Source organism: Chenopodium quinoa, unplaced genomic scaffold, assembly GCF_001683475.1.
Source record: "Chenopodium quinoa cultivar QQ74 unplaced genomic scaffold, ASM168347v1, whole genome shotgun sequence".
NCBI lineage: Eukaryota > Viridiplantae > Streptophyta > Magnoliopsida > Caryophyllales > Amaranthaceae > Chenopodium > Chenopodium quinoa.
The window spans coordinates 1,397,307-1,423,967 of NW_018743697.1; the positions used below are offsets into that span (position 1 = coordinate 1,397,307).

The 26,661-nt window shown below is 35.7% G+C and overlaps 4 protein-coding genes across 4 annotated transcripts; 2 read left to right on the forward strand and 2 right to left on the reverse strand.

Moving 5' to 3' along the window:
* Positions 1-2,517: 2,517 nt before the first annotated feature.
* LOC110684083 (probable mediator of RNA polymerase II transcription subunit 37c) lies at positions 2,518-5,864 on the reverse strand. Its single transcript, XM_021860483.1, has 2 exons — positions 5,442-5,864; positions 2,518-4,544 (listed from the first exon to the last, which is right to left on the reverse strand). Exons 1-2 carry the CDS (start codon positions 5,656-5,658, stop codon positions 2,803-2,805), a joined length of 1,959 nt encoding a protein of 652 aa, XP_021716175.1. The 5' UTR covers positions 5,659-5,864; the 3' UTR covers positions 2,518-2,802.
* Positions 5,865-8,403: 2,539 nt separating this feature from the next.
* On the forward strand, positions 8,404-18,589 carry LOC110684084 (inner membrane protein PPF-1, chloroplastic-like). The gene is made up of 11 exons (XM_021860484.1): positions 8,404-8,954; positions 10,398-10,508; positions 10,955-11,029; positions 11,697-11,757; positions 13,665-13,738; positions 13,844-13,948; positions 16,265-16,372; positions 16,484-16,584; positions 16,899-17,048; positions 17,136-17,250; positions 18,263-18,589. The coding sequence occupies exons 1-11, from the start codon at positions 8,634-8,636 to the stop codon at positions 18,362-18,364; spliced, it is 1,323 nt and encodes a 440-aa protein (XP_021716176.1). The 5' UTR covers positions 8,404-8,633; the 3' UTR covers positions 18,365-18,589.
* Positions 18,590-19,225: 636 nt separating this feature from the next.
* Positions 19,226-20,463, reverse strand: LOC110684087 (CLAVATA3/ESR (CLE)-related protein 46-like). The gene is made up of 3 exons (XM_021860486.1): positions 19,783-20,463; positions 19,547-19,614; positions 19,226-19,436 (listed from the first exon to the last, which is right to left on the reverse strand). The coding sequence occupies exons 1-3, from the start codon at positions 19,883-19,885 to the stop codon at positions 19,359-19,361; spliced, it is 249 nt and encodes an 82-aa protein (XP_021716178.1). The 5' UTR covers positions 19,886-20,463; the 3' UTR covers positions 19,226-19,358.
* Positions 20,464-25,328: 4,865 nt separating this feature from the next.
* LOC110684086 (osmotin-like protein) lies at positions 25,329-26,451 on the forward strand. The gene is given in 2 exon segments (XM_021860485.1): positions 25,329-25,804; positions 25,807-26,451. Coding segments are annotated over 2 exon segments (741 nt in total). The 5' UTR covers positions 25,329-25,380; the 3' UTR covers positions 26,124-26,451.
* The last annotated feature ends 210 nt before the right edge of the window (positions 26,452-26,661 follow it).

Sequence of the window (26,661 nt, forward strand, 5' to 3'; positions counted from 1 at the left end):
GAATAGAGTTGAAATGAATTGTTTATGAGAGAACAAAATTAGAAACTAAACTGAACTGATTGGAGCTGAGCTAAACTGAGTTACTGAATTGATTTAGGTTAAGTCAGATAGCCGGGAAATTTTAAACAACGCATACTAATGTATGCCCTTTTAAAACCACTACAAAAGAAACTGGCCAACTGCACTACTGATTTAACTGTAATTTACAAAAGTAGTTGTAGACTTCAACCATTGCTGGGAGGATCCACTGCAAATGAATCACTGGTGCTAGTGTTGCAGGATGTTTTATTTAGGATAACTGAAATGCATCATTAGGGACTGAGCTACAATAACTGCACCTTTGTAGAAGTGCTTATAGGTAGTGGCAGGTGCCTCACTTACAGGATCATCCCGCTTTGGTGCTGCAGACAAAGATAGTGCTTGGTTGTTGTAGGCTTTGGCTCAGAGAAAAGAGCTGTCTGAAGTTTTTTCCTAGCTGGACCTGTTAGATCAGCAGGCTCAGAAGGTCCTTCAGCATAGAGCACAGCAAGTTCTTTGTTTTCCGAGGATTTTTTTTCTTCAGAGTTGTGTACGAGTTCCTTAAGTTCTTCCACCATTGCTTGCTTCAAGCTGGTTGGTGTGGCTGCAGTTTCAGATTCGCGTTCCAATTCCAGACCTTTCAGTTGCCATTGAAGGACATTGTTTCTTGAGAGGGCTAGTGTTGGCCCAACCTTGATGAGAACAGGTTTAGTTTGCAGTATGTACTGAATGTACCGAAAAGCGTCGTAGTTTACCTGTTAACATAAAACACCCAAATTACATATATAAATAGATACTATTACAGAAATAGGTAAGGAATGTGGATACGAAATGTAATCAATGATATTGATTTTGCTGCAGGACAAGTAACAAAAACAAGTAACCCAGAATATTACTCTTTTACCCAGCAGATCCTTTATTATACTAAGAAGCTGCTCTAAGTTCTAAGAACTGTTTAAGCCTTGGAAGCTAACAACCAAATTTTTATATTTATTATAATACTTCAAGGAAAAATAGCATAAACTGCATCATGATGCATCCAACAAAAACAATAAATCAGAGGGTGGCTCACATATTATCATTAATTAAACGAAATAGTGCTTAATTTCTCCAATTAAATTCCTAGTATATAATTGTTCAAGTACACATTCTTTGAGGATTATCCAGAGATGGAATTTCAAGAAAGCTACCTTTACAGACGCCAATTATACGCTTCAAATGCTGACTATTTATTACAACTTCTTCAAGCAACAGAGAAATTGCTATATTATACAAATGCAACCGTGCAAGAAAGAAATCCAAAACATATCAGATATGGAGTATGTGGCACAAGTACCTCATGATCATCCAAAAGTCTAAGTATACCAGAACTATGATTCAAAAGATCAACTACGGTCTCATTGTAGATCTCCAAAGCAGACATTTTCACATAAAAATTCAAATCAGCATCAAGAATAGTATAAAGTATCAAAACCAGCCTTCAAAAACAAATTACATTAACACATACTACAAGCTCTGCTGTAAAATCATCAATTGCAGTCATTTTAATTCACAAGATGAAATTATACACCGGAGAAGATGGGTCACCATCCCCGCCACCACCGATGACAAGGTGACTGTGGCAGTAGAGCAACATCAACATTAATTATAAGTACCATAAAACAAGAAAAGAAAAGGGATGTGATTTTTTACTCCTTAAATAAAAAGACCTCAGATTGTTGTAGTCCCACTGCAATAATAAGAAATCAAAATTGTAAAAATATGGAATCAAATCAGAAACTGTTTAACTAAGTTTAAAATTTTAAACTACAACAAACCACCACAAATTATATAAAACAACAGACTCTAAAATTACGCACTAAAAATTTCCTAATAAGAAAATAAAAAAACCATTAAGATCCAATGTAAACAACATTATTAAAACCATAATAATACTGTATATATTTAAAAATAAAATCGAAAATCAGACAAACAATTACACAATAAACTCATCAAAAATAAACCATGACTTGATAATACTACTCATCAATAATTGTTTTGTTAATGTAATCTGATAATTCAGTAAGAGTATAGTATAATTAAATACATGATTCTCGTTAGACTGTTAGTAATTCATTAAGAGTATATAACCCAGGCATAGAGCTAAATGTTGTTAGGCATCTTCTGAGTGTCAAGAGATCAAAAGGAGCCCTCTTCGGAACAAAGAGGATAGCCTTAAACTCAAGACCAGAAAAATTCATAATGAAAGAAAATCAATTTTCAAACATCATAATCCAAATTCATGCATTCAACCCAATCACCCTATCATAAAAACCCAGCATACTCTCGCAGCAACTCAAGTTCCACTTCCACATAGCAAGCCCCATTGCCACCGCCGTTCGTAAATTAGGGAAAAGAGGATGGGAAAATGATCAAAAGGAGAAGAAAGCTCATTAAAACCTGACAGAGGAAAGGGGAAGAAGAGAGAAAAACATGCAACAAATTTAATTGGAGCAGGGGTAGAGATGTAATTTCATATACCAAGGGCAGAAATGAAATTTTATTAAGGGTCTTAGATACTAGTATAATTGTTGATAGAACTAACAGGCAGAACACAATAATCAACTGCCAAAGTAGTCCACAATCTAGACTCAAATCATGACTAAATACTAATACATAGATTGATTATATTCGAAAACAAGTTTCCCCAAATCTTATACTACTAAGGTACTAACACTACAAGCAATATAAAAGCGATATCAGAATAAAGGCAAATGCTCAGGTATTTATCAAAACAGCAACAACTTAGTCAACCTCCTCAATCTTAGGACCAGGACCGCTTGCACCAGCAGCAGCAGGACCATCTTCATCCATGCTTGCACCGCCCATATCAGGGCCAGCACCGCCTTGGTACATTTTTGCAATGATTGGGTTGCAAATACCCTCAAGCTCCTTCATCTTGTCTTCAAACTCATCTGCCTCTGCAAGCTGATTTCCATCCAACCACTGGATGGACTGTTCAATAGCATCCTCAATCTTCTTTTTGTCAGCTTCTGGCAACTTAGAAGCTATCTTGTCATCCTTGATAGTGTTACGCATGTTGTAAGCATAGTTCTCAAGGGCATTCTTGGCTTCAACCTTCTTCTTGTGCTCTTCATCTTCTGACTTGTATTTCTCGGCCTCTTGCACCATTCTCTCTATCTCTTCCTTGGACAGTCTACCTTTGTCATTTGTAATTGTGATCTTGTTCTTCTGGCCAGTAGTCTTGTCCTCGGCAGAGACATTAAGAATACCATTGGCATCAATGTCGAAACAGACATTGATCTGAGGCACACCTCTTGGTGCAGGAGGAATGCCAGTGAGCTCAAACTTGCCCAATAGGTTGTTATCCCGAGTTCTGGTTCTCTCTCCTTCAAAGACCTGAATCAACACACCCGGTTGGTTGTCTGAGTATGTCGAAAACACCTGTTCCTTCTTTGTGGGGATTGTAGTGTTTCTTGGGATGAGCACTGTCATAACACCACCAGCAGTCTCCAACCCAAGAGACAGAGGAGTAACATCAAGCAACAACAAGTCCTGCACTTTCTCATTACCTTCACCGCTCAAAATTGCAGCCTGAACAGCTGCACCATAAGCAACAGCTTCATCAGGGTTAATGCTCTTGCAGAGCTCCTTCCCGTTGAAGAAATCCTGGAGCAACTGTTGAACCTTTGGAATCCTAGTAGAACCACCAACAAGCACAACATCATCTACCTTAGTCTTATCCATCTTGGCATCCCTCAAACACTTCTCAACTGGCTCCATACACTTCCTGAACAGATCCATGTTCAACTCCTCAAAACGAGCACGAGTAATGGTGGTGTAGAAATCAACTCCCTCGTAAAGAGAATCGATCTCAATGGTGGTCTGAGCAGTTGATGACAAAGTCCTCTTCGCCCTTTCACAAGCTGTCCTCAACCTTCTCAAAGACCTCGGGTTACCACTAATATCCTTCTTGTGCTTCCTCTTAAACTCTTGCACAAAGTGATTCACCATCCTGTTATCAAAATCCTCACCACCAAGGTGAGTGTCACCAGCAGTTGCCTTAACCTCAAAAATCCCTTCTTCAATAGTCAACAATGACACATCAAAAGTACCACCTCCAAGATCAAAGATCAACACATTCTTTTCCCCACTACTGCTAGCCTTCTTGTCAAGACCATATGCAATGGCAGCAGCAGTCGGCTCGTTAATGATACGCATGACATTGAGCCCAGAGATCACACCAGCATCCTTGGTGGCTTGACGTTGGGAGTCATTAAAGTAAGCCGGGACTGTGACCACGGCATTCTTAATGGAAGTACCAAGGAACGCTTCGGCGATTTCCTTCATTTTTGTTAGGACCATAGATGAAATTTCTTCAGCAGAGAATTGCTTCTCCTCACCCTTGTGATTGACAACAATCATGGGCTTGTCAGCTGGGCCAGCAATTACCTTGAATGGCCATAACTTCATATCAGCTTGCACTGATGGATCACTAAATCTCCTTCCAATCAATCGCTTAGCATCTAAAACGATCAAAATTACAAATATTTTATCAGAAATTTACCCTCCAGAATATATACAAGCACAGGCAGAACAAAAATGGATTACACAAACACATGCAATATAAAGTATATCTAAAATTCATAATATATTAATTAAAGCTACAAAAACAAGAAGAGTTCTAGTAATTGTCTGACATTTCAAATAAATTACTTTGTATGATCTGAATATAATATTCAGTTAAATAAATTAATTATTAACATATTTGGATCAAATGCAATTCACACAAAAACCCTAAACATCATCTAATTATTAGCACCAATCAAAACTGTGATTCATGATACCTGATAATACTCTGTTAAATAAAATAATAAAACATTCACTAACTCGTAGTCAAATTCTATACAAAAACATAGATTGTCAGGATCCAGAAATAAAACCACCAACAATTTTCAAACATTGTTCTCTTGCACTTAGCTAACTCATACTGATCATAATTAAGTAAATTAACCAATTAATCAACACATAATTTCAATAAAAATCAAACAAACTGCAATTTGCACAAAACCCTAAATCTTATGCGACTGATAACACCGATCTAAGCCTCATTATACATTGATTGAATTATTAAAATACAGAATTCCGAATAATCTAAACAAATGTATCAAAAAATAACATAAATTCACAAACTCGTATTCAAATTCTCAACAGAAACATAAAGTGCCATGATCCATAAGCATAATCATCAAACAATCTACCAAACATTTATATAAACTAAATCAACTCCTAAAAATCATGTTTAACCATATAATCAACACAAAATAACATACACAACAATAACCCTAACATAAAAGCGAGTAATTACATGCATGATCATAAAAAATAAATCATCAAATAACAGAGAGGAAAAGAAAACATACCGAAAACAGTGTTAGTAGGATTCATGGCGACCTGATTCTTAGCAGCATCCCCAATCAAACGCTCAGTATCAGTAAAAGCAACATAAGACGGCGTCGTTCGATTTCCTTGATCATTCGCAATGATCTCAACACGATCGTGCTGCCATACTCCAACACACGAGTATGTCGTGCCGAGATCGATTCCGATCGCCGGACCTTCACCCTTTCCAGACGACATTTCTGTGACCCTAGCAAAACTCAAACAAATAGAGAAGCTTTTCCTTTTTTTTGGGGGGGGGGGGTTTTGAGAGCGTAGGATTTTTTTTTTTTTTTTGTAAGCTGTGAAAAAATTTGAATGAGAATGAAAGACATGAAAAGGGGAATTTTTTTTATATAAGACTAAAAGATCATTTCGAGAAGGTTCTGGTTCGTTCGTAAATCCTAAACCCTCTTATCTACTTCCATCTGTCATTTGAAGGGTTTCCCGCTTTTTTGTGTTTTTTGTGTTTTTTTTTTTGGTTTCTCGTTTTTAATGGGCGAAAAATTTGGATTCGAGAAAATTCTGACTTGGGGTGTTTTAGGGGTTTTGTGTTTTTCGATTTGGTCGGAGAAAGGTGAGCCGTTGGATTTAGATCTACTATTTTTAAGTTGGACTCGTGGATATTACATACTTTTATTACGTTGGGTTGGTTAGTTGGTTCGAAATTTTCCCCTTGGGATCAAGCCAATGAGGAGGAAGTTCTAGATAATACTCAAGCAGATTTAACTGGGTTATTTTGTTTTTGGTCAAAATTAACCTCGTTTTTGTAGGTCCAACATGACGCTTGCTTTAATATGAAACCATTTTTATTACAGCCTGGAATTTTTTTTAAAATTTAAAATATAATACAGAGTAATGTTTTTTTTTGGGGAAAACATTAGGAGGGATTTTAATTCAAATCAAATTCCGCCTAGGGTAAACCACCTTGTTGAATAATGTCAATAAAAATAAGCTCTGAACAATTATGAATATCCCATCTTGCTATAAGATGGACTACTGTATTTCCTGCTCTACAAATCTATGTACATGATAAAGGTTGAAAATATGAAAAGAGCTAGCGAATAATCGAATATCATGAAAGTGAGGTATAACTCGAGTGGTTAAAGTTTTCCTCTTGGTTCTAAGAAATTCTGGAATCGATTTTCATCCCCACCCTTGTGGCTCTTTTACCAACCACGGCCAAAATGACAAGTAACAAGCTTACAGGATTGTTATAAATAATAGATATCTTAACCGGTTTCAAGATATCTTGGAATTGATTCTCATCACCAGCCTATATGGCTTTGTAAACAAAAAATAAAAAAAATACCCCCTTTATGGCTCTATCCCCATTTTTTTGGCACCATTGCAAATAAATAGGTCAAAGTTCAAAACTTTAAGTGTTACTTTTCAGTAATTAATTTTTTTTAAAAATGACTTTTAATTGACACTATCAACCACTTTTCATATTTTTTGTACCAAACATGCACTAGTTATGTTCATAGATTAAAAGACATTTCCCTTGGATTCTCAGGCTTATAGTAACACAACAAAAAAGAGTTTTTTCACCATAAAAAAAAAGAAAAAAAAAACATTGCATATCTATCAATCAATCAATTAGAGTCTTAATTTCATAAATGGAGTCGACTACATAAACCCATAACATTCACTTTGTGTACTCCCATTCTCTAGGTTATTTATGCCATCAAACTCCTTCTTAAAGACTTTAAGAATAACGGTGGTTTTCCTTTGTTATTTCTCGATAATGGTAGCAATTCATAGATCATTTGTAGGTTTTGCAGATATTTTCTTTTACTTGTCAGTTGAATTTGGATATGTGGCCGGATTGCTCTAGTAATCTGCAAGTATAATTTATTTAGTCTATATTACAACCTACACAATGAATTATAAGATATTAAACCACTACTTTATTATAGAGTGTAAATAAAATTTATCAATAATTTAAAGGAAAAATTGTCCGAAATAATCCGACCTTTAAATTGGCTCATCCGCCCAAAATAATCTCACCTATCAATTATTTTTAAATAATTCGACTTTTAATGTCAATCCGCTTTAAATGGTCTCAAGCCACCCGCAAATTGTAGCCCAACCACTGCCAAATTGCAGCCAACCATCGCCGGATTGCAAAGCGAACCACTGCCACCGAATTGTAGCCCCAACCACTATTGTCGAATTGCAGCCCCAGCCACCGCAATGTCGACGCTATTGTGGATGTGGTGGCTCTACAATTCACACTCGAAATCTAGGCGGGGGAAGGTGAGGGAGGACGAACTGGAGGCGGGGAAAGGGAGGGAAACTGATATCGAGACTGGAGAAGAATAGGAGCCTGAGATCAAGATGGGAAGGGGATTTCGAGGGTGGGGTGATTTTAGTGGATTTCGTGGGAGAGGGAAGGGGTTGGTGGTTCGAGGGAGGGTAAGGGGGCGACGTCGCTGGGGAATGGGCCACCGGCGATCGGATCCATGGCGGTGGGGAGTTAGGCAGGCTGGTCGGCGGGGATGGGCGGAGGTGGCTGGTGGGATTGTTTTTTTTAATAATTATTTTTTTAAAAAACTTTTTTCTTTTAAAAAAATTATTTATTTATTTTTAAAAACTTTGGCCAATTACAGGCCGACACGTGTCATCTAACTGATTATAACAAGTTAGGTAACCGATTGGGACCATTTAAAGCGGATTGACATTAATAGTCGAATTATTTTAAATAATCGAAAGTTGAGATTTTTTGGGGCGTATGAGCCAAAAGTTGGATTATTTTGGACAATTTTTTCTAATTCTGAATCTACTAATTTTAGAATTGGCAAATTCAATCCCCATGATCTCAATTCATTACTCGTATTAACTAGCCCTTAGTGCATTCGTGGATCATAGAATACCTACCATTAATTGGGAGAGAAAGCGAGTGACATTAGTAAGTGCTCAACATTAAAATACTAATAACAAACGTGTCACTCAATCATTGGCCACAATTAAAAAAATCCCCCTCCAAATTCCATAATTTCATCAAATCGGATAATGCGTAGAAATAAAAAACAACGAATAGCAGCCCTTCTTCCACCACCACCACCTCTTCCCAATACACACTGAAACACAATCCAACCCAAGTTCCCATTTTCTCTCTCATCATCTCAATATCTCATGATCAATTGAATACTTCCTTCATTCTATCTCCTCTAATGGCGAGAACCCTAATTTCATCCTCGCCATTTTTCGGAACTGTATTACCTTCGAAATCTTATCGTCATGGCATCTACTCTCTTCCTCATCGAAGCAAAATTATCAGTACAACTGTGAAGTTCAGTTTCCAGGAAATTCCTCCAATTTCTTCGATTGATAGTTCGATTGATTTGAGTGCGGTTTTTAGTAGAGCTGAAAGTCTTATTTATACTCTTGCTGATGCTGCTGTTACTGCTTCTCCTGACGCTTCTGGAGCTCCGGTGCAGAAAAGTGGTGGATGGTTCGGGTTTATTTCCGACGCCATGGAAGTCGTTTTGAAGGTATATTCAATTGTTTGTATGAATTTTGTAATTCTTGTGCGAAATTATACGTATAAATTGATTATGTATGATTTTGTTTTTGATTTGTGAAATTGTTGAATTGCCTTGCAAAAGTGCTGATTAAGTAATTAATTAGGATATATAATAAGCATTTTCGATGGTTTTACAATTGATTTTACTAGCTAGTAGTATGGATTTTGTAATTGTTATGTTTTGTTGTGCAAAATTATACGTATAATTGATTATGTATGATTTTGTTTTTGATGTGTGAAATTGTTGAATTGCCTAGCAAAGGTGCTGATTAAGTAATTGAATTAGGATATATAATAAGAATTTTCGATGTTTATTCAATTGATTTTGATTACAATATAGTCTTGTTGTTTTACTAGCTAATAATCATAAGGTGTTGCTTGATTTTAGTAATTGGCGGATTAGTTAGTAATTAATAAAAGATTATTCTGCGGTCATATGAAGTTTTGGAAGGTTTGATTTCAGATGTTTAGGAAAATTTTCTTGTGATTTTGACATATTAAGGTTGAAGTTTGGAAATCTGGACGTTAGTTTGTTTAGAAAATTAGATGTATGTTGATTTACGGCTAGTTATGATATTGTTCACATGTATAGTCTTATGTCATAATAACAAAATTTCGTTGATGAGTGGATGGACTCGATGGAGGTGGAATGTGTTGTGATATTTGTGAAGCGAGGTGAAATAGGATTTGTGATGAAGATATTCACGATAGGGTTAGAGTGGAAGTTGAGGCTATTGAGCATAAGGTGAAGGACACCTATAGCGATGGTTTGTACATGTTCGATGTTAATGCCACTATACCAGGAGGTATTGGTCCGGAGAATGAAGTGTTGGGATCATATAGATATTAAAAGGAGTTGAGGATTTTTGTTTATTGTACTCTGGCAACTCTAAGTAAGGCAGGCCTGAATCATCTATTGCCGTCCGCTACCGCTTTCACAGCTTATTACTTCCTCACTTGTAGATTCTACTACTTATTAGGTCATTTTTGATAAAGGGGTTATTCTATGGGTTTGCCTTGGGTATAATTCAACGGGACCCTAGCCCGTCCTGTGATCCTGAACAAACGTTCCTGGAAGGATGGCATGGATGGAAGAGCTACAAAAGGACATTAATGAATTCAGTATCCTGGAATTTATTGCCATAAGCGTAAAAGAAAAGGGTTTACACAAGAAAATCATGAGTATGGCATACCCTGGGAATTAAAGGTTATGATATAATGGTTCTTATTGGTAACGCAATTTTTTAGTTTGTTTGGTGTTTAAGGCAAGTTGTGTATTACATGACCTTTACAAAATTGGTATTGTGTAAAGTTCATTAGTTGATTGTTGTTGTATAACTTGTTATTTAAAATATGCACATGTATTTAAATTGTGAACCATGACTTTATTTTTATTTTTTTTATTGGATAGGTTATGAAGGATGGGCTCTCAACTTTACATGTGCCTTATTCATATGGATTTGCAATCATATTACTTACCGTCCTCGTGAAAGTAGCAACTTTTCCTTTGACAAAGCAACAGGTTTGTGCTTCACTCCAGATTCTCCCTCTGCACATCTTAATTGGAACCAATGACTTGCTTCTGAAAAGGCTGTTCAAAATGAGTGTACAACACATATCTTGTCCTTCAAATATCTTGACCTATTGCATAATTTCGACATAGTTTTGCACGTTCAAAGAATCCTACTCATTGATCTCTGGTACAGATATTGGCATGGCGTCAACCCGTCAAGTTTGAAACCCCCTTTATAATTGAGTGTATGCCTATGCAGCATATGCATCTGCATAAATATACACAGATGTCTGTTTCAGCTTCCCAATTCTCTCAAAGGGAGAAAGTCAAATACAAACTTAGGAAGCTTCCCAGTTGAAACTAGGACAGTGTGATCAGACTGAAATCTGAATAACCTGAATTGCTTGGTGCTTTTATAAAAGTGGATGGCTTGTTGACATCTCTCTTGTTTACAGGTTGAATCAACGATGGCAATGCAAAATCTCCAACCAAAGATAAAAGCCATACAAGAAAGATACAAAGGAAATCAGGTGGTTAGCCTTTCGCCGTATTGTACTATTTTTAATACTCTATATTGGTTGTTGCTTGAGCTGGTTTCGGAACTTTCATGTGTTGCTCGTAGTGCAGCATTAAAAGTTCTTCTGTGATTACATATGTTTTCTGATGTTATTGCACCCTTTATCAAGTTTTACTTTTATAAGAGATTAAGGATCTATCAATCTGAATAATCAAAGCGGGGAACTTATGCAATACATTTGGTTAGGGGCGGAGCCGGGGGGGGGGGGGCTGTTGGAGGCCTGGCCCCAGTGGCCCAACTGGTGATAAATGTATTATTTGTCTTCCTCGAGGAGTAACTAATAAATAGCAAATATTTATCTCATATACTATGTTGCCACTTGCCAATGATAGCTTAGTAGGTAGTTTGAGCTTTGCATGGTGAGAGAGGTCTCAAGTTTGACTCCTACTTTGAGCGCATTTTTTCTCCCTTCATTTTTTTTTGTTTTTTAATTTTTTTTTGGGTTAACTTTATTGAGTCTTGGCCCCCATAGATTTTTATTCCCGGCTTCGCCCTGCATGGCTGCATTTGGTGTGCAGTGTGCTTGTCATATATTGCCAAAGCAATACAATTCTATTATTTTGCCTTATTGTCATGTAGGAACATGTTTTGATGAGGCTATTTGTTTTTTATTTTTTCAGGAAAGAATTCAACTTGAGACATCACGTCTTTACAAGCAGGCTGGGGTCAATCCATTGGCAGGTGAATCTTCTCTTATGAATTCATATCTGGAGTATTTTATTTACTTCCAAACTTGTTAACTCCATCAGTTGTTACTTTATATTTTCACTTTTATTTGGCGAGGAATGAGGATGTAAAGTAATTTGATTGAATTAGAATAAGAACTAGATAAATCCCGAGCCATGCTCGGTTTTTTAAAATTATTGATGATTAAAATGTAAAAGTTTCTAGAGAAATATGCCCAATGGTCAATTCTAATATTCTTAAAAAAATTATAACAATAAATAAATATGATGAATATCCTAGGCATTATGCTTCTACCCCCCCCCCCCCCCCAAAAAAAAAAAAAAAAGTTTAGGAGGGAAAATTCCAATTTAGGGCATGCTTGGGTTGGGACTTGGGACTAATGTGTTACTAGGGTAATAAAAGTCAAACTAAACAAAATGAATGTTAATATAGGGGAGGAGTAGATAGTGATGGAGTGACCGGAAGGAGTTTTATGTAATGGTGATATGGGAACTATTAGGTCTATTATCCTCATTTTGGGGGTAACGGTTACACTAGGGAGAGGGTGGGTAACTATTATACTCATTATGAGGATAATGATTCCTCCTTCTCTCTCTTTTCCTTATGGCACAAATACCTTATTTCATTTACAACTTATCTCCCTACAACACCACCTCTAATCACTTATGTTTTTCTTAGCTTGACTTTTATTCCCTTTTTATTTTTTGCCCCCAATCCAAGCATGGCCTTAGTATAGAGTAATAGGTAGATGGGATGAGGAATGAAATGGAAGTTGCTTTTCAAGAAATAGTACATTATTGGAAACAACCATTTTGTTTGTAGCTAGGCTTAGATTTTCACAACCCTTTTTAACATGACGATTATAAACACACACACAAGCTTCAAATCTGTATTCCAACTTTGTTATATCATCTATATGCTATTATGAAAATAAAGGATAAGCTTTCTTTTCTTGGTTTTTTTTTTTTTATTTTTTTTTTATTTTTTTTTTTATGCTGCTAATTGTAAAAGGTAGCATATTAGTCTTAGCATATGATCTACTACACAACTCGTTACGTAGTTGGAAGAGTCAACAATGAAAGCTTTTTCTTTTTAGCTCAGCCAATTTTATTTAACATCCATTATTCTATTTGGTAAGAAAAAATTGTTAATAGATAATTATAGCTCCAGTGAATCCAGTCTCTTACCATGCAAATTTATTTGTACTAAATGTAGCCAATAACAGGAGGAATATAATTTGGAAAGAACGATGGAAACTAACAATCTAAGAGGTTAATTGAATGCTGACTTACTGGTTCTAGTTCGACATGCCTTTTAATTTTATTTTTTCTTTTAGAATGGGTAGGGAACCTTAAGTCTGGAAGAAGATCTGAATTAATTGGAGCAGCTCACCTTCTGACTTCCTTCAATCTTGTACTTGGTCCTGGATATATGGTCTGAATTTGAGTAGGTTGTCCTACTGGCATCTTTCTGGTTTGTCTTGTGTCTTAGCTGGCCCATTCTCTTAGTTGGTCCTCCACTAGACTACTATGTGGATTATGTTGAGCAACTTAAACGTTGTATGCTTCCCGAGTTCCCTGATTGTGTTTGTCCCTGGTCAATTCAACTCAATTATTATACATAGTATTTTTTTCAAATATAGTGGCAATCACGCAATCTTATCTGCTGTATCTTATAGCTTGGTGATTGCCATGGTCTGCAGTTATATATTGACTGTGACTGTGAGGTATATTATGGTCAGGAACTTTGGCAAAATTCCCAAAATTCTTTATAATGACTGCTAACCAAATACTGCTTAAACTTAAAACTTTTATCATCTTAACTTTCTCTTGTTACCATCTGTTTTTATGGTACGGAAGATGTACTGATGTCTTTGTTTCTCCTACATTCACATTTGACAGGGTGCTTACCAACTTTGGCAACAATACCAGTCTGGATAGGATTGTATCAAGCTCTTTCGAATGTAGCTAATGAGGTATTTAGCGAGCTATGTGCTGATAGATTTCCTTTTAAAAGTAAACTCAAATACTCACTTTTGCATTTAAGTATTAACTGGTCATCTGAACTTTTGTACTTGAAGGGACTGTTGACAGAAGGGTTTTTTTGGATTCCTTCTTTGGGCGGGCCAACTACAATTGCTGCACGCCAAAGTGGTGCCGGCATCTCCTGGCTCTTTCCTTTTGTGGTACTTTAGCCTTGAAACTAGTGAACTTGTTCTAGCAATAATCTCTTCTCTGTCATGTTTAATTCTTCAATGAACATCATTTGCTAATTTTTTACTTGCTTGATACTTTTGAATTAGACTAAGATTGCAATTTTTAATCATTTTACTTGGACTATGTTTTATGTGCTTCTAAATTGCCAAGGACATGATTTGACTATTTTGGTTAAATGCCTAGATTATTAAGTGCTTGGTTATTGTTTTATTGGTTTAGATTGTAGTGCCTCCCCTTTACAAAGCCCACTTTAAATAGGGTTTGTACTTTTTTGAGGAGACTACAACTTTTTAGATGGGCGAATATGTTGATATTTTTTTTCGTAGAATATTTTTTGCAACTAGTAAATCTGGGAGTTGAGTGTAAGAATACTTTGTGTATTCTTAAGCTAGATTCAATTACTGTCAATTAAGGTCTATATTGGGTCCATAATAGTTTTACGCTTTGTTTGGATAGCAAATAAGGAAGGAAAGGAAGGGGAGGGAAATAGGAGGAAGGGAAGGGGAAAGAAAGGGAGGGGGAGGTGAACCCCATTTTCCCTCCAAATCTCTCCAAATTTGGAGGGATTATGCTTATTAAAGAGAGAGGGAAAATGGATCCCTCCCTCTCTTTTCCCTTCCTTCCCTCAATCCTTTACTCAAACAAGAGAGTTTGTCCCCCTCCCATTCTCCTCTCTTCTTTTCCTTCTATCCAAACAAGGTGTTAAAGTTTAGCTATTATCACTTTGAAGTTGGTTGAAGTGTAAAACTTTGAAGAAAAACTGAAGGAAAATTGGGTCACAGTAGAAATGTCTGGAGCCGAACCTGATGTGATGAAAGATAATTCTTAATGAGAGGTCTTCAGTCTGTGATCAGAATGTATGTGTGTATATTTCTAAATGTTTTTCTGTTTTAGGCTTGAAATGGCCACTATCATTTGCCAATCGTGGCCATATCCTTGTAAAATCAACAAGAACCTTTCATCTTTTATAACTTGTCTTTAGACCCCCTGGAGATTTCATTTTTCTTGGTGGAGAGAAATGACATGGATTTGCTGTAGAGATTGATTTTTTATCTGTATGGTTTGAATTTTATTTAAAGGGATTTGTAAAAATGTAGAGGATGATATTATTATAAAGGAGGTCAAAATGTTTCAGTTAGTTACATTCTATGGAATGGCACAATTGTTAGTGAATCTGGATGGTAAAATGTAGATAATATACAAGGGAATGGAGTGGGAGGCATTGAAATGACTGATTTTGGATCAGAGAGGTTGGATTGTGATTTTAATGATTTTATGTGGAAACTAATTGCGATTGACACCCACAACAACAATGAAGAAAGCAAACAATCAACCCAGAACAAGCAATGAATAAAAAAGCAAATTAAAGGAGATGATGTTACCGTGGGAAAACACGAGAACCGGGAGCAAAATCAAGAATACAAGCATGAGTTGTAGGAAATGTCAATGCTCTTCACAAAGCCTCTCATAAACCCTCAAGTAACGTTTAATTGTTTGTGAATACTCAATAAAAGTGGGCTAAGGCAATATAGTCTCAGGATTAAGAAACAATCCAACGGCTAAGATTAAAACAAACCGCAAACCCGATGAACCGAGCCGCAAAACAGGGTCATGAGGTTCGGGTGAACCATTCCCTGGTTCAGGCAAACCTTTGGTGATTCGGGTGAACTCCTCTTGAGGTTCGGCACTTCGGCCAAACTTTCAGGCAGTGAGTTTGAGCCAAATTTCCAACTTCGAGTTCAGTCAAACCTCCAAGCCATGGGGGCGAACCTTGCAGCACTTCTTCAATCTATTTGCAACTCCTTATCCATCCTTGAATTGATCTATTTGCATACCAATCCTACAGCAATGGAGCTGTTACTTTGTATTTTAGCTTTTTACTCTGGGTTGTTCATCACTTGCATAAGTCACTCTTTTTATTTATTTATTTATTTATTTTTTATTTTTAATAATTTCTTCGTCATTGTAATAGCTTCAGCAGCAAATTAATCATCTTTCACTCATATTCTAGCTGGCCAGTCTAACATCTGAGCTGCTGGCCACAAATCATTCAGAAAGTCTGTCCTTAGCTCCCTTCATTTTCCTTTTTCTCTTTGAGTCATTGCTGCTTGCTTATCTGCTTTTTTGTTTGTCTTCTTTCTTATAATATAAGCTTGGGTTCTTGTTTGTTACTCATTGACTTATATTTTCATGTCATGTTCTAAAGGATATATACTTATACATCTTATGAGTGCTGAATTTGTTTATGGTCTTGTGAATCACAATCTTTTCATGTCAACTTGCAGGATGGTCACCCCCCTATTGGCTGGAGTGATACTGCAGCCTATCTTGTTCTGCCCGTTCTGCTAGTTGTCTCGCAATATGTTTCGATGGAGTTGATGAAGCCTCCCCAAGTAATGATATATCTTCTGTTTTTATCCTTCACTTTTCTTTTTTTATTTTCTTTTATTATTTTTTTAAAAATAAATTAATGTTAATAATTGCTGAAAGATATTCTTGGACAGACTGACCCGTCTCAGAAGAATTCACTTCTCGTTCTGAAGTTCCTTCCTCTTATGATTGGCTATTTTTCCTTATCCGTCCCATCCGGATTATCCATCTATTGGTCTGTTCCCAATTCCTTCTTTCCTTTCCCAATTATCTTAATTGCTGTAGCATCTCATACTACTCGCATATACCTGCACTGGCAGCATTATAATGTTATCATACTATCATGTATAATAGTTCATAGTTTTGGAGGAATATTCCCCTATTAAATCATGATGAAACTTATATTTCTTTAGTTAAAATCAGTGCTAGGAAGTTTATCAGACTTGTTTTTGTTCCATGACTTGAACTATAGTCAACAGTACAAAGGAATGTCAAATATACTTTATCGTAAACGACACATCCTCTAAACTATATAATTTTGGTTGACAGGTTTACAAATAATGTCCTCAGTACTGCACAGCAGGTATGGTTACGCAAATTTGGTGGTGCTAAGCCTGTTGTGAATGAGAACGCCGGTGGAATTATTAGTGCTGGAAAGGCAAAGCGGTCTGTATCCCAACCTGCTCAAATTGACGACAGGTTTGAATCATTTTCAGATGTTATAGCTTTCGTATTTTTGTGTTTCTCTTGACAGCTAACCTAATATTCCTCTTATATCTAAAATAGGTCTAGACAATTCAAAGGAGAAGTGAGAAGGCAAGAAGTGAGCAAAGCACTGCCAGATGATCAGGCATCTGTTACTGATTCTGAAATAGGGTCAGATGATGAATCGAAAGAAACAGTAAGTAACTGACCATGGATGTATCATATATGAACAGATGTCACTGAGGCTGAGAGTCTTTAACTGTTTGCTAAATTCTCAGAAAGCTTTATGTTGGTGGCAGTCCTGACCCTTGGCATGCTAGTGTTAGGAGATAACATTTCTTCGTGTATAATACTATGCTGTTCATGTTTGTGGGGACTTGGACTGCTCATCTAACTTGGTGCATATGTTGTTGTGTGGCCATGGTATAGAATGATATATAATTAATGTATTACATCAAACTTGAATTGATTTTGAGTCATTTGTATTAGAAGATGTTTAAAGTTTTGAAGCCAGTTGATTGCTAATAAGGCATGTGTTGTTTAAACTTTTAAACATTTCTTAATTAGTATTTTTACGACTGATGGTTATGAAGTGGATTCTGCTCATTCTGGAACCATACCTATCTTATGGTATGTTAGTTTTATGAAACTATCACTTTTAGTGTAACAAATGAAAGGCCTTACAGTTGGCTTGGTAATTATCTTTTTGTTCCACACATCAGTGATTAGCACTGGAGATAGTTTTACTCTTTTGTGTAAATGCATTGATGTGTTGCAGTGTTTATTTGTATAGAAAGTGCTTGTTGCATGTCAAAGAACTGTTATGTGTATATTTTCCTCGACTAATCAAATTACTGTGTTAAATTATGTCTCCAAAGGATAGAGACCTGTAGTTCTTATTTTCTTGAGTGCCATTGTGCATCTTGTGCTCAAGGGGAATGTATGTGTGAGCCACTGTTCTTTTGTTTTGTAGTGGATTTCTGTATAAAATTTAGGAGTGTAACATCATCTTGGTGCTATAATGGCTTGAATATTATTCCTTTGACCTGAAGCTCTCTGATTATTGGTATTTAAAATCAATTCCCTTGTTTGAAAAATTTTCATGTTTCCATTATTCAGCTGTACTTCAAGAGTCAGGTAATTGATATAAAAGTGCTAACTTGGTAGTTTAATGCGGATGATTCATTCTTGTGAGCGTGTTTTGACAGGATGAATTAGAAGAGGCATATGCATCAAGTAGCAGCAAGCAGATTCCCAAGTATTCCACTCCAAAGAAGAGTAAGCGATCAAAGCGGAAGCGTGTGGGTTAATTGTTTTAGTGTATTTAGTTACTATTTAGTTTTGTATATTTACTGAAATCATACCCTAGTCAGTGTCATAGTTGCCGTTTAAATGGCTTGTTTGTTTCCACTTTTTATTCACCATTGCCCTTTTGCATGTATTTTGGGCTGACCACATTTTTGTAAAACTAAAATGTTACAATATTAAATTAGAATTAAAGCAACCATCCTCGTACACCCTATTGTCATTGTTTTCTTGTGCAGTTTTATGTAATAGAAGGTTTGTAGTGCCCAGATTTTACATGAGCTCATTCTAGCAGATATTCTGGTTTTGTTGATTCTTTGCTGGCTGGACTCCATTCTGAAGAGTAATGTCTGGATTGTTGGTAGTCCACTGAGTTGTACTTTTATTCTAGCTGAGTTGAAGTGTAGCCAGAGCCTCCTATCAGTATTTTCACCCCTATCTTTATAAAACATACTGACGGCTCTGTATGTATGATCTTTGGTTATCTATCTAATTCAATTTACTTACGAAGTATCTATTGTGTTTCCACCTTGTATGTTTGGTCTGATTTTCATTTTTCAAGCATACAGCACATGCCTAAATCTAGCAGGGTTGGGCAGTATCAACTTGTTGAGGTAATTGCACAGATCTTATTTATTTCTGCTTGGAATTTAGTGAATCTAACACCAGTGTGTACTTCTGTGCTATTAAATTTGCTTCTAATTTTGTTTAAAGCCATGAAACGCTGATTTTTATGTAGGGTAAAATTTATATTATTATTTGTTCCCCCACCCCCTTCCCCGAGCAAACCAGTTATTTGCTATGAAACATTATTCTGAAAGTAAATACATGCACTATCCAGTGGGAGTTGAAGTAAGGCTACAACAAGGAAAGAAAATGGAATCGAGACTCTAAATACTTTTGCATATTTGTACATCCATGATATCCTAATTCTCATCTTACAAATAGATGCTCCTGCATTGTCAGCTTCACTCTTCTTGCATAATCATATGCATTCTTTCACGGTCTTGTTGGTGGGCGGTGGTTTCCTACTGGATTTGGCCCAGATGGAGATTTATGGATTTTTTTCAGGTCATCCTGCCACAACAAACTTCAATTGGTTAGACAAGTGCTTATAAATCTTTAAATGATGATGGTTTACCTTGAATTATCTGTTTATCATAATGAAGGTACATTTCAGCACCTACCCAAGCAGGAATATGATGTTTGGTTGGCCACAATGAGCTGGACTGTAAAGATCGTAGCTTGAAATTGACTGCAAGAAAAAAAAGAAAAGAAAAAGGTAATTCCTTCATGGTTTGTATATCAGTGTGTCCCTTTTAAACAGAATAGAAGTATGTGTTTTGCTTTAGCAATTTGCACTATCCAATATGAATATTATCTTCTAAAGTTTGATTAATAGGAGAGATTAGCAGTAGCTTGCCTGATTTAGTAGCTTGATCCTTGATAAATGGGCGATTGGATTGAAAAGCCGCAAAGAGAAACCATGCTAAGAGGAGGAGGATGAGTATATGCCTTCTTGCCATCTCTAGTATAAGTTATTGTAATTTGTGAGGTTGAAGTGAATGAACTTGGAAGATGCAGGGAGGCTTTTACAATACTAATACATATTCGGTAATCATTGCACAACTTGAAACTATGTAGGTTGTTGCTCTTGCTGTCTGGGAATCCTATGCCTTTACATGTTGAAGGCATGAAATGACAGGATGACCATTTTGTGAGTTGACTTCTTCTTGGTTATGATTGCTTCCATGATAGTAATTTGTTTGATTCTGGGTTTTAGTTCCATTTCTTTTGAAAGATTTTTTTGGCGCCCAAAACAATGTTGTTGCCATGGATTCTGGGACCCACTAGTGTCTACAGAGGCACTACCAGGTGCAGCAACTCTGATGAAGTAGTGAGCATTTTAGTGATTTCCTGACAAAATGATGGTGCAACAGAATGTGAGAATGTGAAGTGGGCAGATGTTGCCAGTTGCCTCTTTTTTAAAACTATTTGCCCACTTTTTTCCCCTCACTGAGCTAGCTGCCCATTATCTGTTATCATGTGTTCTGTTGAATCTGATAAAGTAGCAATCTTTTTTGGTTAAGCACCCACCCCTTATTTTTGCTTGCTCATGAATTCATGATCACAATGAAATATGTGGGATGAGTATGACTAACACTAGTCCGCAACGATATAGTTGATTTTCAGGGCTTTCAGAAACTTGCAGACATTGCTGTCCTGCATTTTATCTTTTTGCTCGATATCATATCATCTGATTTACATTGGTTCTAATTCTCCATGCAGCAGACACCAACTCGAATCATCTTGGGGCACATTAAAAGATTCAGCAATCTCAGTTATCTGGATCTAGAATAAGTATGCACTTTCAGGTAACCTCTCATGCTTAATGTCCTGCTACATCTAGTCTGTTCCAGTGTTCCGTTAATCGTTACATGCTACAATAAAATATCATCACCTGTAAATGGCATAGTCAAGTAAATTGCTTCTGCTGGTGGACCTGGTGGTTAAACCTCTGCTTTTGTAGTTGAGTTAGTCATGTTGGTTCAGTTGTATTTAGTTACGATTACGAAGAAATGTGAATTTCTATACAAATATAGACTGCGGGCTAATTGCCTAATAGTTAGACAACTAATAAGTATTGAAAGTCTATAGTGCTTTCCATCGACTCCCTCTCAACTAAAACCTAATTATAAGGTGGTTAATAAAGGCGTGTTGGTTAAAATTTTTTTGGTGTTAGTTGTCTAGCATGTTAGAGGAATAGACTTTGCTGTACAAACAAGAAAATGTTAATTTTCTCATAAATAGCAGATCTGGAGCTGTGAAAGCCAGAGTTTAAGGCTTTTAGGGTTGAAATAAGTGGAATTTGGATTAAAGTAATAAATCTCCAATTATAAGATGGCAATTGATTTCAACACAACAACTTATGATATCCCTAGTTACCTCTGTAGAGTCAAAAGTGTAATGATTGCTGTCGGTATTAAGTAATGCACACATAGTTGTGTAGCTTGTAATTATCATATGCATGCTTTTAGAATAAAGTTAAAAGAGTTTAACCTTTTGTCCTTGTAGTAATCAATAATCATAGATATGCATCCAACTTTATTTATTGATTAATCATTTTTTATATCCTTTGCTTGATTTCCCAGCCTATATTTTTTTCGTCTGTTTAATATATATTTTTTTTCCCTTAAAGTGTTTATCTGTTTAATACTCCGTGGTTAGAATATGTTGAATGCAGTGCCTCTTCGACCCAAACCAGAAATAATGTAGTCCACTAGTCCTTACTCTTTAGGATCATTTTTCACAAAATAGCACATGATTTCATTTTAACTATAGGTTAGTAAACTTATCTATACTAAGTCAATCATAAGCTATGTTATAAACATGAAAATAAATGTATATATTGATAATGACAAAGATCTAATTAAAGTAGCAACTGGTGCAACGTCCGGGCTACACACTAGTTTTTATGTTGAAAATACGTTCGATCTTTATACATGATTAATCAATCAATAATGGAGTTAATAGGAATAAATTTGTGTTGTACTCCGTAATACGTAATATGCTTATCAACCTCGTATTTTATTTTCTTCATAAATCTAAATTACCATTTTGCAATTTTTATGAATTAAAATACAATTTTGAGGATGAGATAGCAATCCCAAATATATTACAATATACTGATACTTTCGTTATCGAAATAAACTAAAATAAATTTCCCTTATTGTCATTTATGCTTTGTTTGTTTTGCTAGAAAACATTTTCCTGAAAAATGATTTTCTTTCATCTTTTTCATTTTTTTTTGTTTATTATGATAAGAGATGGAAAACAATTTTTTATAGGTGGAAAATAACAATTTAGAAAAGAAAAATTGTATTCCTTTGAAAAATAAGGTATGAGTCATTACTTCTCCTTATACTCTCCTCTCATCCTTCCTTTCCTTTTAATTCATTTTTCCTTTTCTCCTTAAGTTTTCCTCAATGCAAATTAATAAAGGAAAATTTGCTTTTAAATTATGTTTTCCATTGAAAACTGATTTTTTTTCCATGAATTGTTTTCCTTCAAAACAAACAAAGCTTGTCAACCACTCGTACTAAACAGGCTGTAGCTAATTATTCAACTAATTGTTTTGTTATGCCGAGTAAATACTAATCCCTCCATTTCAAAATTGCTACAATAGTCTTACATTTTACCACTAATGATGTACTCCGTAGTAATGTACTAATATCATATAGTCATGTATGAAAATTTTAAGGTGCATATAGTTATTTTGTAAAGAACATACAGTTATTTTGTAAAGAATATACAGTTGTTTTGTAACGAACATATAGTTGTTTTGTAACGAACATTCAATTTTATATATTTTTTTCATATCTAAAGAACATCTGCAATATTAATAAAGAACATGATAATATTATGTAATAAACTTTATCTATATATAACCACCCTAATTTGAAGACAAAATTTAATAAACATTTCTCATTAAGCAATGATCTTTATGTTGCAAATAAAGTACATTACACTGACTGATCAATGAACATAAACATATATGTATTTTTTTGGTGCAAATATGTTCTTTTCACTCTAGGTATATGTTCATTACATTTTAATAGTATGTTATTTTTACTTTAGGTATATGTTCATTACATTTTAATAGTATGTTCTTTTCACTGTAACTATATGTTTATTACTTTTATATGAGTCATGTACTCTATCCTTCTGTAGAACATTTGATAATGGTCATGACTATTCCATAGATTGATGGGTAGAACTGTAGAAGTCGTAGGACCTCAGGAGCCTTAAGCCCTCTTTCTCCTTTAAAATACAGCACATCTGATGATCTGAATTAAGCTTCTTACTGGATATTGGCCCAATGAAGTGGCTTAATGGACATATTACTTGGGCTTTTCCATTACTCAATCCATAAAAAGCGAGTCGCTTTCTGTTTGGACTCCTTTATGATATGGGCTTCCAAATCTGGTCCCACTATCAAACATCCATCTCTCAATATGTTTTTCCTTTTTTTTTTTAAAGGACAGACAAGAGCAAAAGCACGTACAACAACGTCGGCAATGTGTATTTCGTGGATAGCTAATGTCTTTGTGCTTTTTATCATTTTCCTCGGACCTCACGTCCTCAAACAAGTGTGTCTGCTTTTTTTTCATGCATTTTTATTTTATTTTTTTTAAGAATCTTTTTGCATGGATATTCGCCTCTTTTTGTCCCCTTTTCTGTTCCTTTCCACCTCTAAATTATTTCATAGTTTTCCCTCCATTTTAAGTTAATCTATTGATCTTTCTCTAATTATATACGGAGTAGTAGAGTACTACGTATGGAGTTTACATTAAGCTATTTGTACCAACTTCTACCTTCTCAAATAATAATTAATTTATACAACATGCCTTTTCAATCTCTCCCCTAAGAAGTTTTAAGGTTTCCTTAGGCATTAAGCACAATAGTAAGATTAAAGTCACTTTCCGACTTTTTTCTTTTCTATTCTATTGGAATATATTTTAACTATAATCAACTAATTAAAAATAAGACATTTTGTTACAATACGCTTATCATTAGCTATAAACCATTATTTCCGAAATAAAAAGAATTATTGTTGAATGCGGGGATGCGGTTGTGTAATTTGTAGGGTTGCTAGATATCATACTTTATTTGAGTTCAAAACTCATTTCATTCATTCATTGATTGGCCTACATCCATTTGTTTTATGTTGCTCGTACTGTACAATGTTGCTCATTTTATTTGGTTGCAATAAATAACCTAAGGAATATTTTTTTTTGGGTGTTCGATGTTTAAACATTGGATGCTCTTTTATCTAGGGTATTGCACGAGTGAAAAGGGATGTTGTAATTTGCTATTGCAATTTGCAAAGACACTGTTTCTTTCCTTCCTAGTCTATGTTCCAGAATTTTACCGAATCTTAATTAATGGGTTGGGTAATTGGATGGGTCGATACCATTTACCACAGTTTATTAAATTGAATTACTTGGGGTTCCCCTAGTTAAGCGCCAAGCTCTTTGTCGGAACTCAAGGCTTCAAAATTCAATGCTTATTGTACTCTCTTATTTTAACCTATAGAAGTACTCAAACTAGCAACTTTCTTTATGAATTACTGGTATTTTAATAGTGTCTTCTTTATGTAATCCAACTTGTGTTCCGAAGATGAACGCCATCAATGTGGGCTGATTTGCTTACTTATCAGACTTATTGCTTTTTCAAAAAAAAAGTCCAAACCATTTTTGTTGTTTTGCCCATTGGTTTATTCTCAATGTTCTTTTCCAATGGGAATATGGAGTGATCTTATCAATTTATGATCTACAGATAATTTAAATTTTAAATTCTAAATTAGTTATCACGTTTAATTTTGAATATCCTCAATTAATTGCCACATTTTACGTGAGTAGTAAGAGTTTATCCCTAATTCAATATTGTAACATAATCTTAAATCCGTTTTACTCACTTTTTTTCCTCTACCTTTTCATTTAAGTACTTGGCATCAAAGTTTATAGAGCAATAATGTTACAAAACACACATGGTTTTCTTTTGGATAATGTTTGATTGATGCAGTATTTCAAAGAAAAGAAGAGAAAAGAAAATATCTTTCTCACTAATCTATGACCCGTATTATTCAACTCTATATGGAGTAAGTTATGTCGTATTAGCTTGGTTTGTCTTTAGTCTTCATCAATTGCCTGGATGATGAAACTACGCACCCTGAACTTTTGCAGTGTGTTGTTTTGGATTAACTCAAAACCAGTCTTTGTCATCTTTAACTCTGTCATTTACATGTGGATGCAATTATACAAAGTTCTTTTCTAGGTTACCCTAGCAAGGTTATTTAAGTCTTTTTTACACATTCTTACAAGGTTATCCCTTCACCTTCCAAACTTTTATATTTTAATTTTTTTTACCATAAGCTCCAACCTTTATATCTCCCTCCTATAAATACCACCCTCAAACACTTTCATTTCATCCAAATCAATATCTAATCTAAACCAAAAAAATGGCATTTATTTCTTCTCTCTCTCTCCTCTGTTTCCTAGCCATCCTGAGCTTGGCCCAAGCCCAATCTGAGCTTATGCTTACTGTTGTCAACAACTGCCCATTCACAATCTGGCCAGCTATCCTACCCAACCATGGCTTCCCAGTCCTTGAAAAAGGTGGTTTCCCCCTCTCCTCCCTAACCCACCGCTCCTTCCCAGTCCCAAACACTCACTGGGCTGGCCGTATTTGGGGCAGAACTGGGTGCACCTACGCTAACGGACGTTTCAGTTGCGCAACCGGAGACTGTGGTAGCCGCCTAGAATGCAATGGGCTAGGTGGGCAGATCCCCGCCACACTAGCCCAGTTCAGCATCCACCACGGCAACAGGGATCACTCCGCTTACGGAGTGAGCCTTGTTGACGGGTTCAACCTGCCCATGACCATAACCCCCACGAAGGCAAGGGAGTTTGCCCTGTGGTGGGGTGCAAGAAGAACTTGCTAGAAGGGTGCCCTGAACAACTTCAGTTCAGAGGCCCACATGGTAATGGGCCGGTTGTGGGCTGCAAGAGTGGATGTGCAGCCTTTAACACTGACCAACTTTGTTGTAGGAATCAGTATAACAGCCCAAAAACATGTCACGCGTCATCTTACTCAGAGTACTTCAAGCATGGTTGTCCTGCTTCCTTTACTTATGCTCATGACACTTCGCTCATGCATGACTGTGCTGCCCCACGTGAGCTCAAAGTCATTTTCTGTCATTAGAAGAGAGGATTAACAAATAATTAAGAATATTTGGGAATTAGTAGTAATTTAAATCTTGCTACTTTTTTCTTTCTTTATTTCTCAGTTTCTTGTATGTCTAATTTGCTCTCTAAATGAAGAATCAATGGACAAATGAAAGTCTTTTGCTTTGAAATTATAGTCTTATTTTGTGTTATTATTTCCTCAGTTTTTTTCTTGGTTAAGTTGTTTGTATGTGTGTTAATGTGTAGTTTAGCCAGCTAATAAGAATGCTCACTTTTGTTACGTGGTGATAGTGATGTGTAATTTTAGTCCTAATTACCTTGGCTTGTAAACTTGTACTTTTGTACGTGTCTTCTTCTTTTCTCTCTTTCTTCTTGAAGTGTAACTCACGTTGTTATTATTTGAACCACGTACTTTCACTAATGTTTAATTTGGACCGATATAATAAAATACTCCGTAATATTTCTTACTATGTTAAAAATTACACTCTGCACTCCATAATGGCCTTAATGGGTAACTCGCCAACTCTTGTTTTTGGCAAATGAGAAATTAGTAG

Coding starts and splice junctions, on each gene's coding strand:
- LOC110684083 (XM_021860483.1), bottom strand. CDS start 5,658: ATGTCGTCTGGAAAGGGTGAAGGTCCGGCGATCGGAATCGATCTCGGC. Junction 4,545..5,441: donor TCCTACTAACACTGTTTTCG/GTATGTTTTCTT, acceptor TGATCGTTTTAG/ATGCTAAGCGATTGATTGGA.
- LOC110684084 (XM_021860484.1), top strand. CDS start 8,634: ATGGCGAGAACCCTAATTTCATCCTCGCCATTTTTCGGAACTGTATTA. Junction 10,509..10,954: donor TTCCTTTGACAAAGCAACAG/GTTTGTGCTTCA, acceptor TCTTGTTTACAG/GTTGAATCAACGATGGCAAT. Junction 11,758..13,664: donor TGGGGTCAATCCATTGGCAG/GTGAATCTTCTC, acceptor CACATTTGACAG/GGTGCTTACCAACTTTGGCA.
- LOC110684087 (XM_021860486.1), bottom strand. CDS start 19,885: ATGGCAAGAAGGCATATACTCATCCTCCTCCTCTTAGCATGGTTTCTC. Junction 19,615..19,782: donor GGATCAAGCTACTAAATCAG/GCAAGCTACTGC, acceptor TTTTTCTTGCAG/TCAATTTCAAGCTACGATCT. Junction 19,437..19,546: donor AACATCATATTCCTGCTTGG/GTAGGTGCTGAA, acceptor TTGTTGTGGCAG/GATGACCTGAAAAAAATCCA.